This window comes from Felis catus, chromosome C2 (genome assembly GCF_018350175.1).
Source record: "Felis catus isolate Fca126 chromosome C2, F.catus_Fca126_mat1.0, whole genome shotgun sequence".
NCBI classification, from domain to species: domain Eukaryota; kingdom Metazoa; phylum Chordata; class Mammalia; order Carnivora; family Felidae; genus Felis; species Felis catus.
Window position 1 is genome coordinate 52,444,436 of NC_058376.1, and position 17,755 is coordinate 52,462,190.

Genomic DNA, 17,755 nt, shown 5'->3' on the forward strand with positions numbered 1-17,755 from the left:
CTTTTGTTATGTTAATGAGTTACTTTGGAAAAACCTTTGGATAATCTAAGAATGAATGTTGGTTGCTAGGAGGCCCAATCAGGTGATTAGAGGGTTGGAATTTTTAGTCCCACCCCTCCTGGGTGGGGAGAGGGACTCAGATATTGAGTTAAAATCACCAGGGGCCAATGATTTTAATTAGTCATACCTATGTAATGGAGCCTTCTCCAAATGTCAAAGGACAGGATTCAGAGAGCTTCGAGGTTGGTGAATACATGGAGATTTGGGGAGAGTTGTATCCTCAGAGAGCATGAAAGCTTTGCTCTCCTTCCCACACATCTTGCCATATGTGTCTCTTCCATCTGGCTGATGCTGTCTCCAGGTAGATACTGTCAGAATGGAGTTGAATTCTAGAACATCCAGCTAGTGTCCAACAATTGATCGGTGGTGTGGGGGAGAAAACCACACATTGGAACTGATAACAGAATCATACTAGTCCAATCATTAAAGACCCACTTGAAACACCTTTCATCTCCTTATATCACTCTCCCTTGTAAGTTTGTTTCGAGGTTTATATTCTGTGAAAAAGTTCACTCACCATTCAAATGTAATTATTTATAGAGTGCTCAGTGTATTTGCAAAGTATTGGCTAGAAATGTCTAATCATCAGTGGGGAGGTGGAGGGGAAGAAAGTGAATTAGATTTATTGCATGCCCTTGAACTGCATTACATGTTTTGTTCAAAAACTAGAACCTTACACAGAGCATGATGATATAAGGTGGTAGGAATAAATGTCACCAGCCTCCAATACCACCTTTAGTGAAATTTCATTTCTGGCAGGAAACTGTTTACATTAGAACAAGAACAAAATCATCTCAGCTTTTCAAATGTTCACATGTCTGACCTATGTTTGTCACATACTGTTGGTTAATGTTTTAGTACAGGGCAAAGGTTCCTGGTCTGAGCCTTAGGGGTCCTGAGTTCTGATCTCAATGGATTCTAAGTAGAAGAGTTGCTTGGTGTGCTGTGTCACTGCCTAGAACATACTGTCCTGATTGATGATGAATTCTTTTATATTGAAGATGCAAAACTCTTTTCATGTTCTTGGTAACATGAAATCTTTTTCTCTGGCTGACCATTATTCCTTTTACCTCTTGTAGTAAGAAGTACTCATTATGATGCTCTGATGTGTGACTAAATCATCTGGTAAATATCATTGGAATACTATATATTCTCAGTTGTAACAAAAGCAATTGTAATCCAGATGCAGTTGGAAAAGCTCTTCCTCTTAAGAACAAGGTAAGGTGGATCCAATCCCCCATTCTCTAGATTCTGAAGGACAAATACTCTCTTTACTACATTGTGGGGCTTATATTCTCAAGTTTCTTAACTCTGAGTTTTGCTTATGGTAAATTATTTCAGTCTAGAAATGGCCTTGACATCTCATACGCACTGTACCTGGCTCATACAGATAGGATGCACTGCCTGATTAGTTAATTTCCCCAAGGAAAATATGTTTGAGGGTAGGAGACTTTATTAAAGTTCCAGAAGGTAAAGAGATTTCTATCTAAATCAAGCCCCCCCCCAAACAAACAAAATAAGTCATAAATTTATTGTTAGACATCTCTAATAAGCAAAGTGGATAATGAGCCAAGTTGATAGGGAGGAAGCTCCAGAATGAAATATGTTTTCCTCTGGTTGAACACTATTCATCTGACCTCTTGTAGTAAGAAGTAGCCATTCTATGCATGACTAAATTGACAGGTAAATATCATTGGAATCATCTAGAATCAAAGTGTGTGGGCTAGAACAAAGGCTTTACCATTGCTATGAATCATGAAGTGACCTTCCTGTCTCTGGGTTTCAGTTTCTTCATGAGTGAAATAAAGACACCAAAGACACCTATCTCCTAAGATTTTTTCGAAGAGGTAATTATTTCAGTTCATATAAGTTGCTTAGAATAACCTAACATACAGCATGTGATCAATAACTGTTACGATTTAATTAATTAAAGTATATTTGAAGGCCTTCAACCATTTCCAAACTCATAACAATATGGCTTGGTCTTTGTCCCTTCCTTTCTCTCAGCATCATCTTCTTCCCTCCCGTTAAACTCCTATGTTTATTTTTATCATTTCATAATTCTTATTTAAGTTTTTATGATGTTATTTAATAAATTGTCAGATGACCCTCACTTTCGTGGTCTTAGCTATATATAACTAGTAGCCTTCTTTTGGTGTCACTGCTCCAAGTGGCTTATCAAGGCATTTTCCTGAACTAGGACATATTCCTCTGTAAAAGGAACTTTAGAAGCAAGTGACTTTACAGATAAATATGTATATTGCTTTCAGAATTCCACACATGTGCATGTGTGTGCATAATATCCTTAAGTTATGGAATATATTTTGATCCAATCTAGCTGCACCCTTTTGAAGGTGGCACTCTACTAGGTCATCATACTTTAATTATGAGAGGCTGACTTTTGTTCAAGGTCAGTTGCTGAGTAAGTGCAGAAGAAAGATTTTAACCAGACTCTGACTATTCCCCAAAGCCAGAGCTCCTTCTCCTCTCCCTAGGCAGTTCTTTTGTGTGATCTCACTTAATCCTCACCAGTCTCAAGAGAGTGGTACTATTGTTATCACTTTTTACAAATAAAGACACTAAGACTTTGAGAGGTTAAGTGAATTGACCAAGATCATGCAGCTAGTAAATGTCAGAGCCCAAGTCAGACAGTGTGCCTTTTGTAGATCTACTTTTTAACAATTATGCTGTATTAACTCCAACCCCAAAACAAAAGGGAGTCAGGTAGACAGAGCGGAGGATCTAGGCTGAATATATAGTTAGGATGATTTGTTCTAGTAGGAGCTACTTAAAGCTGCTGTTAAAAGAAAAACAATTTCCTAAAGGAATTCTATGAGATCCCTTCGGAATGCTAGCAATTCAGTCAAACTTAGCTTATGAAACACTGAACTAAAAGGCATTTGTCTCCTAGCGTTAGCCTTCCAGTTGGTTCATAAGATGCAAAAAAAAAATGCTAATGTTAAATCCAACAGGAAAAAAAAAAACTACTTATTTTAAGAGGAAAAATATATAAGAGCTCTACTCTAGGATACTGTTGATATAAAGAAAACCAGGAGGACTAGACAGGCAGGCTTTTGACAAAATTCACAGCTGAAGACAGAGCTTGATAGTTTCCAGCATAAAAAAAGATAAAAGAATTCAGAGATCATTCTGAGTGTGTGTGTGTGTGTGTGTGTGTGTGCGCGCGCCGGCATGTGTCTACTTGTCTTAATAAGCTTCCCCTGCCGCCCAACTCTTCACCCCCATCTAGTTGGTGACTCGAAGCCTTCAGATGAAAGCTCAGTATGTGAGGACTACTAGTTGGCATTCTCTGCAGGAGACTAGCCTCACACAGGGGTGACCCTGTGATGCAGGAAAGGCTATTTAATGCCCTGGCGAAGTGGTTGAGGGACCAAGATTTTATTATGCTTCCGGGATCAGAGTGGTGATCCAGCATCCCTGATTTAGAGCCACTTAGGGCTCCAACAGCTCCACCCCGGAGTTTAAGAGGAAAATATTCCTGCATGGTCTCTGCCTGATCTGAAAAACGCACAGCTTCCCGATGTTCCGCCTGAGAGATGGTTCAGTCTTTAGAAATTGCCAGAGAAGCCTGTCCATCTGCTGGGATGCCTGGCTTTCTAGAACGGACGAGAAGGAGTTAGACTTTTAATCGGAGTAACTTGAGGATTTTCTGTTTGTAACTAAAAACCGCCGCTTAATTCAAAATAAAAAAGGCACATGCTGTGGCAGGTAGACACTGGGAAAATCCGTGTGACGAAGTATGATCTAAAAATTCCTCATTTAATTTCCCCCGGGAAAGAGTAAATATTTTCTCTTTGGTACTGGGGCAGTCGACTCGAGTGATCTGCCTTCAAAAGAAGGTGCGTTCGAGAGGTGGGTTAGTGGGAGCAAAACGGGGAGGAATTAGCCCAGGATTTGGATTGCTCCCGGCCAACCAGAAGCTGCTCCAGTTAACTCTCAGGAGGAGAGTTTCCACCGTTGCCACCCCCTCCAGACCCTTCTTCCTCCTCCGCTCCCGCCCTAGGACCGAAGGCGCGCCCCGCCCCACCAACCCGGAATTCTCCACCCCCCCCCCCCACCAGCGTCCTGCCCCGCTACTCTCTTCGTTGAAGATGGAGGCTGCAACATCACCGCCGAAAAATCCCTGCGGAGCGAGCCACTGGATTCAGCGTCTGGGGACAAGCGCTTTTTGAACCCTGGCGAGGCTGCGTGGTGACCAAGAAATGGGAGGCCGGACCGAGAGGGCGATCGTAAAGCCGCCGGCTAGAGGCAGCCCCGAGGGCTCCCCTCCCCGCGCGCTCGCGGCGCCTGTGTCTGCTCCGTATTGGCTAGCGTGGTTCCGGGGGCGGAGCCACGGGAAGCACCTCCCACTCGGGGGCCCCTGGATCCAGCGAGCTTCTCACCCGCGGAGTTCCAGAGCTGGGCTCCGTCTGCGACTCGGTCCTGCAGCGCCTCTAGGCTGCAGGTCGGTGCTCCAACCACCTGCTCGGCGCTGCGTCCTGGGAAGCGGGGAAGAGAGAGGAGGGAGGGGGGGCGGCGGTGGGGGGAGGAGGAGGAGGAGAGAGGAAGCTTACACACGCCTTCCAGTCCCTCCACTCAGAGCAGCCCTGAGACCGCTGCCGTCGCCGCTGCTTTCGCTGCTACGGCTCTGCCACCTGAGGAGACCGCCTGGACTCGCCGCCCCTGTGGCCACCCCCGGCGATTCCTGCCTAGCACCGGGCTTTTTATGCACACTGCCACTACCATTATTATTATTATTCCAAGAGAGGGAGAACAACAGACCAGCCTGAAAGAACCACGTACACCTTTCTGAAATAGTGAAGTGTCTCCTGGGAAGAGAGGGTCGTCGGTCCCGGGAGAAGGAGCCACTGGGGCCAAGGGCAGGTGTTGAAGGGGAGGAAGGAAGAGTTGGGGCACTGCGTGGTGGAAAGTTGCTTGCGGCGGAGAGCCGAAGGTCCAGCGCCACAGCCCAGGGGGGGCGGTGTGCCTGGGAGAAGCCGCTGCCCCCTGCGTTGGGACCTGCGAGCTCGCGGGCAGCGCGGGGCCGGGACGACGCCCCCTCCTGCGGCGCGGACGCTGTCGGTGGCCCCCAAAGAGGACGAGGAGGAGGAATATGGCATCGAAGGCGGGCCCCTCCTGCCGTCTAGTCTTCTGCCTCTTGATCTCCGCCGCTGTCCTCCGGCCAGGTGAGCAGGGGCCTGGGAGCAGCCCAGGCCAACGTGGAACGGGGGCAATTTCCTGAGTCTGCGGCGCAGGCCTCGCACCTCCGGGGCTGTGAGCCGGGGCGAGTGGGGGCGGTGCGGGCACACATCTGGCCCTGGGTTCAGTCACCTGTGCCTCACGTTTGGGCTCGGCCGGCTGGCCCAAGTTTGGGCAGGGACTGGGGGCCTTGGGTAAATCTCCAGGAACTTTGGGTGCTGCCGGGGTTCGGGCTCCAGGGGCCCACGGGCAGTATTCGTCTGGTTCTCTCCCCATTCCCCCCCCCCCCCTCCCCCGCCCTTGCAGCTCCCGCCTAGGCGGCGAGCCCTTGCCCTCTGACAATTCCTCCAGTCTTTGGATATCAAAGTCCACGTCACTGCGCTCCGGGCAGTTTTCCTTTCGCTTAGCTTTCCGAGAAATAACTGTCTGCACTTTTTGGGGGATAAATCCCTGGTAACTTCCCCTCGGTAAGAGGTGAAGAAGGGGTAGGAAGGGTAGAAGAGAAAGGGAGGACTTTAATCACTCCTTTTTAGAAAAACCTCCCGCAGCTTAAACCGTGGTTTGAAGCCCCCTCCCCCATTGTCTGGGTGGGTAATGAGTGCAGGGGTGGTGGCAGGCAAAGGACGCAGCCTGAACTGGACTTGGCAGCCAGGGTTGTGAGACCTTAGTGAGTGGCTTGTGGATTTTACAGGACCTGTGATTCAACCTCAGTTTTCAGTAATGTACTGAGGCTCAGAAGCAAGAAACTCAAAATCCCCAATAACTAAAATATCTAGCCGGGAATCCCTTTCCTACCCTGGGGACGGCCCCTGTGGCTGTCGTTCTGAGACCCACCGGTCGGCTGCCGCGAGTTGGTCCCTAACAGGGCATTCTGTATGTTCGCTGTCACTTGATAGAGCAGCAGGTTCATTTGCTCGCTAGACTCCAGTAATTTTTGGAATTGTTTTCTCCCTTTGAAGTTTTATCTCCAGCCCTTCATAGACATTTGCAAGTAAAAACTCCTACTTCCTTTTTTTTTTCGGCTTCTGTTTGTTCTTTTACCCTTTTCTTTAGTTTTTAGCAAAGAAAAACTCACTTCCTTTCCGCGTCTTTAATTTCTGAACATCCCTTCAGTTACCAAGCTGAGGCCAAAAAAAAAAAAAAAAAAAAAAAATGTTTGGAAGCCTCCGGGTCTCTCCCAGGGAAAGAGGGAAAGTGAGGCTGGGGCTGGAGCCAGAAGATCACAAGTGTTTGGGAACTGATGCTGCTGTGTAGGCTTCCTGGTGGTGGTGCGGAGGAGGGGGGTGGGTGCCCTCGCCGGATCTCTATTATAAAGTTACATTTCTGGGTGAGGTCCTGAGCTCACCTGCAGTTCTGAGGCTAGAGAGAACCATCTGCGACGCATCTCTAGCTCCGGGGCGGGGCGTGTGAAGCGCGAGTTGAACCGGATTTGAAGCAGGTGGGTTGGGGGTAAGCACACCCGGGACGTGGCCAGGGGAGAGCCGCCTGACTTTGGCACATTGTGGATTTCACTTTTTCCTGATCCCATTGTCCGATGTAGGACGGAAGGGCACTCACTCTGGGGCCGAGGGGCGAGGAGGGTGGACGAGGGTGAGGTAAGTTAGTAAAATGCAAAGACCCACCCTCCCCACGGTTGGTTTTCAGTTTAACCCTCTGCGCAGTTGGAGAGTTGCAGTCTCACCACACCAATTCCCCGGGAGCACACGCGCCCGCCCGGTTTCCTTTTCCGTGCGGTCGCTCTGGAGTCAGTTTTCAGTCGGGCCACCTCCGAGGACAGGTTTTCCCTCATATTTAGCTGCTAAAAAGGGAGCGGTTCCGCTTTCAGACTTCCTTCTCGGAGATTCTTTTGGAGCCGCAAGCTCGCGTTTGCAGCCGGTTCCCAGCGGCGCGCTTTCGGTGAGCTGGATGCATTCTAGCCGCGCCGCCTACCTCGGCTGATCTGAGGGTCAGAAACCTCAGACCCTCAGATCAGTGGTTTGCTTGGATTTATTGGGTTGGCCTATGTACAGAATTCTCGGGGTCAGTGTGTTTAAAAGAAAGGTTTGTGGCACTAACAGCGCCTTGTCCAGACTCGGGACGCAAGTCCTGGAAGACAAGTGCGCCTCCTTCGGAGCCCTCTGCATAGCTGCGCCCGTTGGGGATACGTGCCAATGGCCAGGCTGGCTTAATCCAAGAGACCAACTGACTTACCCGCCTGCAACCCTTCATTTCGGGAGCACTTTTAGTAGTGTGTGTTGAGACCTAGAGAACAAAAATTCGCGCCTGTGGAACTGCTTCTGCAGGTCTTTTGGGCTGTAGTCGCTACATAGTCATTGATACGTTCCGGGCATGGCCTGTCACCTGTTTTGAAGGGAGGGGGACAGGATGTATGAACCACAGAAACTGAATTCAGAGATGAAGGCAATGAAGTAAGTGCTGAGCATCCGAGGAAGCAAGAATCTCATTATCCTTGTAGAAAGAGCGTCAGCCTGTGGTGACATTTTGTATTGCTTTTTTAAAAAAATGCTTTCCTTGATTACTTACAACAAGGAGGTGCAGTTAACTGTTTCTTCTCTTGGATCTTTGGTGTGCACCCTTCTCAGGAATTTTTCTTAATTTCTTACTGATACAAAGTTAATTCTAAGACATAAGCACACTTAAGTTTTTCCCCCAGAGTGGCGTATTATGTTCTCAAGGCATTGTTTATCTCAGTAGGCCTTGGGGAAAGCATCAACTCAAATAATGTCTTTGCAGACTGCCTGATGTGGGACTATTAAAATTTATTAATTTAAAAATGGCAAACTGCTTAGTAGCCAGTAAATATTGCTTTTTCCTTGATGATTTATTTGATCCAATAGCAATTTACAACTTAATGGGATACTATTTTCAGTAAACTGCTTTCCTAGGCTTGGCTCAGCATCATTCACCTTTGGGCACTTGAGCAAGTTATTTCACATATTTGGACTTCAACTCTCTCATATGTAAGTAAAATGGTGGACTAAGGATCTACTCTCTGGGATCTCTTTAGCTCAAAACTGTTTCTAATGACCTAAGGTAAAATGCTGATTTGATCAAGGCAGAGTCATTATCCACAAAACAGATGAACATAAGGGAAGGTAAACAAAAACAATATAAAAACAGGGAGGGGGACAAAACAGAAGAGACTCATAAATATGGAGAACAAACTGAGGGTTACTGGAGAGGTTGTGGGAGGGGGGATGAGCTAAATGGGTCAGGGGCCTTAAGGAATCTACTCCTGAAATCATGGATTCACTATATGCTAACTAATTTGGATGTAAATTAAAAAAAATTAAAAATTAAAAAAAAAAACCTGTTTCTAATGACCTAAGGTAAAATGCTGATTTGGTCAAGGCAGAGTCATTATCCACTTGTATTTTTCTAATGCTTTCAGACAGACTGAATGGATACAGTTCATATAAATTGTGTTGCTAGAAAATGTCAGTGGTACCCAATTGCGAAATTTCCATCTCTTTTCCTACTTGTTCAAACCCATTATAATACCTTGTGCTTATTCCTCCAGGCCTGAAGAGGGCTATTAAAAAAAAAAAAAAAAAAAAAAAAAAGAAGTGTGATAGAGAGGATTTAGTCTCCTACTATCCTGGGAAAAGAGAGATTTTTAGGTCTCAGAAAACGCCATTAGTATAACCCATATGTCCTGGAAGACTGCCTGTATTTAAACTGCATATGTGGTTCCTAGAATGAAATGTTAAGTGATTGTTGATGCTATTATGTTCATGTGACAAAGCCTTATATGTACATCCTTAAGATGCCCCTAAAATAATTGATTTGCAAGGTGGTTTTAAGTGCGCTATGGAAGGAAGTAGAAAATAGTAATGCTTTCCTGTGGTTTTAAAATCTATAGAAATCCAAAATATTTTCATGACACAATTTCAAACTTTGACTTTTTAGAAAATTCAATTTAGCTTATCTTTTTAAATAGAATTTTGGAAGAGAATGCTTGTTTGCTGTTAACTTTTTAAAGAGAAGAAAATCAATAAAAGTCTACTTTAATAGTCTTAAGTGTTACCAGAAATTATTTTTTTTATTGGAGTCAGCACTCACATGTTCAGTTTTCAGTTATGTCATATAGGAATGTTCTGACTTTGGGAAAGCTATTTTCCTCCTCCTTCTTATTTCCCATCTGTAAGTTTTTCTGTCTTTGTAATGCATGGTTCTGATTTTGGTGAGATTAGTAATTCCCTTGCGCAGCATTCGAATTTTTCAACTAAAGCATGTTATATTAACATGCTATATGACATTATATTATTAATAGAAAAACACTCTTTAATTTATTACATTTAATTATCACTTTGACCATTTTAAAACTTAGTTTTTATTTTTTATCTTAGGGGAGGGGGAGGGACAGAGAGAGAGACAGGGGGAGAGAATCTTAAGCAGACTCTGTGCTGATGGCAGAGCCCCATGTAGGGCTCTGTCTCACCGTTGTGAGATCATGACTTGAGCAGAAATCAAGAGTGGGGCACTTAACCAACTGAGCTGCCCAGGCGACCCATACACCATTTTTTAAAAATCAGGCAAAAATGTCTCTTTTTATTTCTTTTTTCTCCTTTTTCTTTTTCTCAAGTTTTCAGGTCACTAAACATAGGCCTTTGTAAAATTGATCACTAAGTTGTTAACATTACTTGGTGTAAGAAGTTAGTATTTTGTCATACAGTATCTTAGATACTTTATAATCACCTTGTTTTATATTCTTAAACACACTTCTTTCTGTTCTAGTCATTTATTTAGCATAAAATATCACCAAAGGCTTCTCACTCTCTGAAGCTGTTAACTCAAGCAGTCACAGATATGTATATTACCAATTATGCAAGACAGCAACATAGGTGCAACTATGATAAAATAGTGTGTATACACAGAAACTTGAATTTAACTTCTCAGAGTGTCAACTTTATTCTTCATTGTTAGGTTTTAACAAAGGCCCATTTCATTTTTTACACATGAATGTATGTGGCATATTAAGAAATGAGCTAACTCACTGGAATATTAAAGTTTCCTTAAGAGTAGTGGGTATGACGTAACATTCATCTATGTATTTACTCTTGGATATAAGAGCCTCTTCTTATGTTCAATAAGAAATGAAAAAAGACTGGAAAAATGTTCATTTGAATTTCTCATTAATTTTTTTTTTAAATTAGGGCAGAATTTCCCCTATGGAGAATAAAGTCAAGACTAAAATATATGTTTTATATTTAAGAAGAGGATATTATATGCTATTTGATAAGGTTAAATCCTACAGTTATTACAAGTATCCTTACAGTGTATAAAGTATTATATATTTGGAGTTACTTATATTGCCATTCAGCTAATTTCTCTGTTTAATTAACAGGATTTATATGCTTCCTCTCACCTTATTACTAGACGTAATATCATATATATTTCAACTAGGACTAGTTCCAAATATGCTGTGGTATTCAGTAATTGTTTTATGGTAACCTATTATCATAGTCCATTACTGTAGTGTATTTTCCAAGAATGAAATTAGCTTTTAGTGCTTACTCTCTTATTTATCCAGTCAGTTCTCAATTATCCATTCCATTCAAGGGGAAATCAGTCCAATCCAAAACAGTTTGTAATCAAAGGATTACTTAATTCGACTTTGAATTGACGTATTTCAATGAACATGCCTGTGTCTGATCTTCTAAGAATTCATAGCATTGCAACATAATGAAACTAAACTGGGAGAATAGATTAATCAGAAATCAGACTGCTGTCCAGCTTCTCTGGCTTGTTAGCCCCCCTGTCCTCCCCCCTTTTCCCCCTAAAACTCTCTCCTCTATTACTCTGTGAGCAATACATCCCGGTATATCCACAACAGTCCTGGTTTATCCTGATGTCCTGATTCAGTTATTAATGGGACCTTACTTCACCTTGAGAAGTGCAGTTTGGATGACAAATTATATGGTCACTATGAGTATTAATGACTTGCCTGTTAATATGTCTTAGACTACTTAACTGTAAGTACTCTCATGCTGACAAAGTGCATATTTCTAACCTTTTTTATTTATAAGCTACAGGGAAATATCAATAAGAGGCCACATGTCCTCCCTATAGTGTCAAGTATAGGAGAGATGTAAAGTAATAGCCTAGAACCTCAGAATATTGTAGTGGGTGTAAAACATTAAGGATCCCATGGTTTGGAATGGAAACCAAATTTACCTGAGATACCAAGAGAATAGTAGTGTTTGGAATTCACCTGGGAACTATACTTTGTACCTATGAAAGCCTATTTCAGTCTGATTCTGAAACCCTTTCTCCGCCATTTGCACAATTCCCATTCTGTTCTTCTATGAGGTTTCTCAGTAGATCCACTATCAATTTGGATATAAAAATAATTGTCAGGGATGTCTATACAATTGAAGGAAGCTCTTAAGTCTTTTTGTACATGTAAGGTGACTTGACTTGGGGCAGCCAACAATATGGCTGGGACATTTGGTGCCAACACTGACTTCCTAATTAGGTGCTCATGTGTTCTTTGGTTCATCTATATCTAAGTGTCTCAAGTACTCAGAAAACCCCAAAAGGGAATGGAGGTAGGAAAGGTGAGACATTATTATCTAAGCACACAAAGGATGCCATAATTTTGTTCTTGATAATACAGCAGAATGAAGGGAGACGGCGTTGGTCATTGTGGCTAAAACTCTTGTCAGCACATCCCCAAGTATTTTCCCTAATTAGTTGGGGAGTTTATCAGTGTGGAATTTACCTAGTTCCAAATCAAGAAAACATAAAAACCCATGTAGCTACTCTTTTTACATTTTTGAACCATAGTATATCAGTTAATTGTGCTGTAAAATAGAACACTCCAAAACATAGTGGTTTAAACAGCAACCATTTTATGCAGTTCATTAGTTTGCAGGCTGGCAATTTAGATTGGACAGTTGGGTGTTTTTATGATTTTAGTTAGATATCTTCATTTTACTGTAAGCTGCTGTGGGTCAGCTGAGGTAGCTTTGCTTCTGGGAGTTGGCTGGTTGTCATTCAGGGAAAATTGACTCTTCTTCATGGTCTTTGGTTCTCTAACAGGCTTCCCTAGATTTGTTCTCTTGGTGGAAGCAGGGTTCTGAGAGGAAGCAGAAATCTGCAAGCCTCCTCTGGCAAACCATCACTTCTTCCACATTCAGTTGGTGAAGACAAGTTCCAAGCCCAGCTCAAATTCAACGGTGGGAAAATCATCTATTGAATGGAAGGAGCTAGAAACACTTGGCAAACAGTATGCATAAAGATCAGGGGAGAGGATTAGGACCATTTTTGCCATCAGTCAACCAGTGGGGGATGTGACAGAAGCTAGTATCCTTACTTAGCCCCATATTCATAGTTTACACCTTCCTCTTCTAGATCCTTTGGCAAGAAATATAACAGATTATAGAGGCTCAAGTAGTGTCAATAAAAACACTATTTCCTATGGCTAAACCCTTATCTTCCCTTGGAATAAAATTATGGAAAGTTAAGTGTGTGTGTGTGTGTGTGTGTGTGTGTGCGTGTGTGTGTGTGAGAGAGAGAGAGAGAGAGAGAGAGAGAGAGAGAGAGAGAGAGAGAGACACGAGAGAGGAAAGAGAAAGGGAGAGAGGGAGAGGGAGAGAGCACACACAATTTTGAAGGGTTAAAGGCGTGTAAATCATGGTCTGAAGTAAAATGCGATAGAAGAGGGATTGTTGGAAAAAATGGGAAATTACCTTAGATATTCATCTTGTTCAGTTTTTTTTTTTTTTTTTTTGAGAGAGAGAGAGAGAGAGAGAGAGAGAGAGAGAGGGAGGGAGCATATGTGTCTTTGTGCAGGAGAGGGAAGGGCAAAGGGAGAGAGAATCTTAAACAGGCTCCATGTATCATGGAACCCAATGCCAGACTCTGGGCTCTATTTCACTACCTTGAGATCCTGACTTAAGCTGAAATCAAGAATTGGGTGCTTACCTGACTGAGCCACCCAAGTACCCCTGTTTAGTTTCTTATTCAACAGCTGAGATAGATGAAACCACAGGTGAAAAGATTACCTAAAATTCAATAGCAAATTAGCCAGTTTTTTGAGATAACAACATCCTTAGTTTCATTTACCCCTAAACTCATAGATTCAAGGCTTGGAGCTATACAGGACCATAAAATTATTTAGGTACTTGCCTAAGTGTCACAGTGTTGGCCAATCCAAGATAAAAAATCATATAACTTAATGTGAAACTAATATAACACTGTATGTTAACTAACTGTAATTAAAATAAAAATTAAAAAAAAACTCATGGAAATGAACTATTCAGCATTTATAAACAGCATTCAATAGATATTTATTGAGTGCTCAAATCTGCAAAATATTCTGCTTGGTGCTGGGGATATTGCAACAAACTAGTTACTAGACAGTCAAGGTCTTATCATTACAGGAAATTATCTTCTCTCTGGAAAATAGATATCAATCAATGAATTATATAATTTGCTAGAAGTTTTGCTAAGTACTACAAGGACAAATAAATAGCATTTTACATCAGAGTGGCCAGATGTGACCCAGGCTGTAGGAAAATATTAGAAAGGTTCTTTCAGGAAGTGATATCTGAGGTATATGCTGAGGAATAATCAAGCAGAAGATATGGGCTGGGAGAATGGCATGAGTTAAGATGCCAACATGGGGGGGCGCCTGGGTGGCTCAGTCGGTTAGGCAGCCGACTTCGGCTCAGGTCATGATCTCGCGGTCCATGAGTTCGAGCCCCGCGTCAAGCTCTGTGCTGACAGCTCAGAGCCTGGAGCCTGTTTCAGATTCTGTGTCTCCCTCTCTCTGACCATCCCCCATTCATGCTCTGTCTGTCTCTGTCTCAAAAATAAATAAACGTTTAAAAAAAATTAAAAAAAAAAAAGATGCCAACATGGAAGGAACATGACTTCTAATTCCTGGAGGTCACCAGGAATTCATTCCTGTAATTTCCCTAATTTACTCACCAGTTGTGGGGTTTAAAGAGGATCTATTTGATCTTATTCAAATACTCACATACAGTAATACTTGCGTATATACTTTTTCCCTTTAAAAAAAATCAAGTGGGAACATACTATACATACCATTTGGTGCCTTTCCTTTTTTTGCTTAATAGCACATTTTGGAGATAAGAGATTATCCCATATCAGCACATATAGCTCTACCTGATTCTTAAAGATGTATTGGATTTTATTGTACACACCATAATTAATTTAAGCATTTCCCTAGTTCTTGAAAATGTAGACTGTTTCCAGTGTTTTTTGTTATAAACATGACTATAGTGAACATCCTAATACATGTCTTATTCATATGCACTGTTACGTTGGTAGGAAATGTCCTGGATGTGAAATTGCTGAGTCAAAGAATATGTGCATTTTTCACTTAGAAAGAAATTCTAAAATTACAGTTCAGAAGTATATACTGTATTGTATATATTTGGAAGCTGCTAAGAGAGAAGATCTTAAAAATTCTCATCATGAAAAAAAAGTGTTAACTGTGTGGTGGTGGGATAGTAAGTAAACTTGTGATAATCATTTTGCAATATATACATATATTATATCACTATGTTATATACCAAAATAATACAACGTTATATGTCAATTATTTCTCAATTAAAAAAAAAAAGTGTGTATCTTTAAAATCTCAACAAGAGTGTATGAGGATGCCCCTTCCTCATATTAATAGTACAGAGTTATGGGGAAAGTATAATTTAAAAGAAAACAGGATAATAGGTTGATTCTTATTTATTTAAAACTATGGGAAAAGTGAGAATTATAGGAGTAATAGGCACACACATGCTCACGTGTAAGGTAAAACTATAGATTGATCGGTGCTTAGCTTTATGATGCGTGTGTTGGGACCAACCTTGGGTGAAAGACGTGCATTTATTTGAATTATTACCATTGCTCTTTCCACATGGCTTTCCATAAAGATGGCTAACTTTGAGAAGATAAACTATGTAAGTCATATTTTCTTTCATTTTGGAAGATTCATACTCTATAGGGTCAGATTAACTAAAACAGTGGATTAAGAGACAACAACATGTGAACCTTAAGGATAGTTGATATTGGGGCACCTGGGTGGCTCAGTCGGCTGAGTTTTTGACTTCAGCTCCAGTCATGATCTCAAGGTTCATGAGTTTGAGCCCTGCATCAGACTCACTGTTGTCAGCCTGTCAACGCAGGGCCCACTTTGGATCCTCTGTCTCTGCTCTCTCTTCCCCTCCTCCGCTTGCACATGCTCTCTCTCGAAAAATTAAACAAAAATAAATAAAACTTAATTAAAAAAAAGAATAGTTGATATTATTTTATGTTACACAGATGGTTTCCAAATATTTGTGTTAGTTCATTGTAGGTACAACATACATTGTGTAGGTGGACTAATGCCATTTTGTAAGCCCTGTATAATAGGTCTTACTAAACAGATTTCACTTATTTTTAAGTAAGTCATATTGAGAACAATTATTCCAACAAGTTTAACAGTCTCATCAAAATTGTTTACTAGTGGATAAAACGTGTCATCTTCTGTAAATTTATAAAAAACATCAGTGCCATTAAATATATTTTACCCTGTAATTTTTAGATCTCTTATGGAAGGGAGTAAAACATTTTTATTGCAACTTCTGTATAGAAAAACTATAACAATATGTTTGTGAAGAGTTTTCAATAAGTATGTAATGAAGATATATTTTTTAAACAAGGCAACAAATATTCATAGTGGAGTTAATATTAATATGCACAAACTATAATTTCATAAATAAAGCAGTTTCTGCCTAGTATTTAGTTTTAAATGTTTCAGCTTGTGGCATTTGTACTTCATTCTGCAAGCATTTTCTCTACCTGGTGATAGGTATGACACTTTCTAAGAAAAATGCTTATGTCAGTTATAAGCACAGGTTTTATATTTTTGCAGAGATCGGCATGACTCTAAATATGAATAATGCTTTTGCTATCAGATCTAAGAGTAAAATGTAATATGTATTTGGATTTACCCTGTTGGATTAATCCTTTACTCTACCCAACCCCAGTGGATGGTAATCTAGTTCTCAAATAGAAATTTTCTTTAGGAAATGACTGTTTTAGTATGAAATAAAATTGCTTTTCTTATCATAGTAGAATGACAAATAAGTATCTGTTTATTAAAACAAAACCTGCATCTGCTTAGCTGTTTTTCTCTTTGCTGATAAGAAATATGTCTCCTTTCTAAAATAAATGATAAAACAGTAAAACAAAAGAGTAGAGTTTCAGGGTATGGTTTAGAGGTTATCATTTTTTGGAATTTATCTAAAATGTTTAGTTAGAAAGGATGTGAACAGCCTGAATAGTGATTTTATTGTAGATAGTATGGTTATACCTCTATGATATTTTACAAAAGTAATTATGTGCTTAATTTTTGTGGACTGTCAATGCTTACAGATTTCACAGACTGTAAATACATAACCTAGAAATGCATCAGAGTTCAAGGGCGTGGGTGATGGATCAGAACATTAGTTTAATATTCTAGCTCTTGTCTCTGTTTTCTGATTTGTAATATGAGGGTAACAGTATTTCCAAGTTCATTTGATATGGATGTTCCAATAAGGTAATGAGTGTATAGCATTTCTCAGTGCCTGACATATAGTGGACTCTCAACAAATTATAAAAAAAAAAAATTTTTAATGTTTATTTATTTTTGAGACAGAGGGAGACAGAGCATGAACGAGGGAGGGTCAGAGAGAGAGGGAGACACAGAATCTGAAACAGGCTCCAGGCTCTGAGCAGTCAGCACAGAGCCCGACGCGGGGCTTGAACTCATGGACCGCGAGATCATGACCTGAGCCGAAGTCGGACGCTCAACCGACTGAGCCACCCAGGCGCCCCTCTCAACAAATTATAATTGTTACGAATCACATTTTTTAGTAGTCATTTAACTGTAATATCAGTTTATTCATATCAGAAAATATGAATCTTCCATTTTACTGATTGGAAGATCAATTTCAGTTCCATCTAAGGACATTTTGGGGGGTTTCCATAACAAAGTTGGACTTCATATTCTTATTAGAATGTCTCATCGTCCCACTATCTGTCAAGCAATTTCAGTTTTAGCAACTAAAGGAAAACAAAAGAAAAACACATAACTGAAAATTACAATCTTAAATGTGATTTCCTGCAAGCAAAAGCTGTTAAAAAAAAATACATGTTCTAAAATTACAAGGACTTTGTAATTTACAATATTATCCTTAGAAACTTATATTGCATATAGTTTCTATAATTTGAAAGATATTAGACCTTAGAAAGAGAAAAAATTTACTATTATTATAATGGAATCATTTTGATGATAAAATTATGATTTTAAATACAAGGCACATTTTCTCAACTGTAATTCAATAGAGGGAGCTCCACTACTTTCCTTTTATGAGCACTGTAGGGTGCTTCTATTTATTATGATTTTCTGGTGATGTTTAATTTAATAATGAAATTATTAAGAATTTATAATTTTAATGTTAACTATTTTAGAAATTGAGTAATATCCTCTTATTAGTGAGAT

The 17,755-nt window shown here is 40.8% G+C and overlaps 1 protein-coding gene and 1 long non-coding RNA gene across 3 annotated transcripts in view; both read left to right on the forward strand.

Annotated features, from left to right (window-relative positions):
• Positions 1-297: 297 nt before the first annotated feature.
• Positions 298-3,789, forward strand: LOC109503420. Its single transcript, XR_002745569.2, has 4 exons — positions 298-532; positions 1,140-1,278; positions 1,847-1,907; positions 3,311-3,789. It is a non-coding gene; the product is annotated as an uncharacterized LOC109503420 (long non-coding RNA).
• An 841-nt stretch (positions 3,790-4,630) lies between these two features.
• The window catches only part of ALCAM (activated leukocyte cell adhesion molecule), a 216,051-nt gene continuing 202,926 nt past the window's right edge, over positions 4,631-17,755 (forward strand). Inside the window, exon 1 of one of the 2 annotated variants that reach the window (XM_011285972.4) lies at positions 4,631-5,246. In XM_011285972.4, the coding sequence (XP_011284274.1) occupies positions 5,174-5,246 (73 nt within the window). In that variant the 5' untranslated portion in view covers positions 4,631-5,173. The remainder of the gene's footprint in view (positions 5,247-17,755) is intronic. The other variant, XM_011285971.4, reaches the window with a different exon arrangement.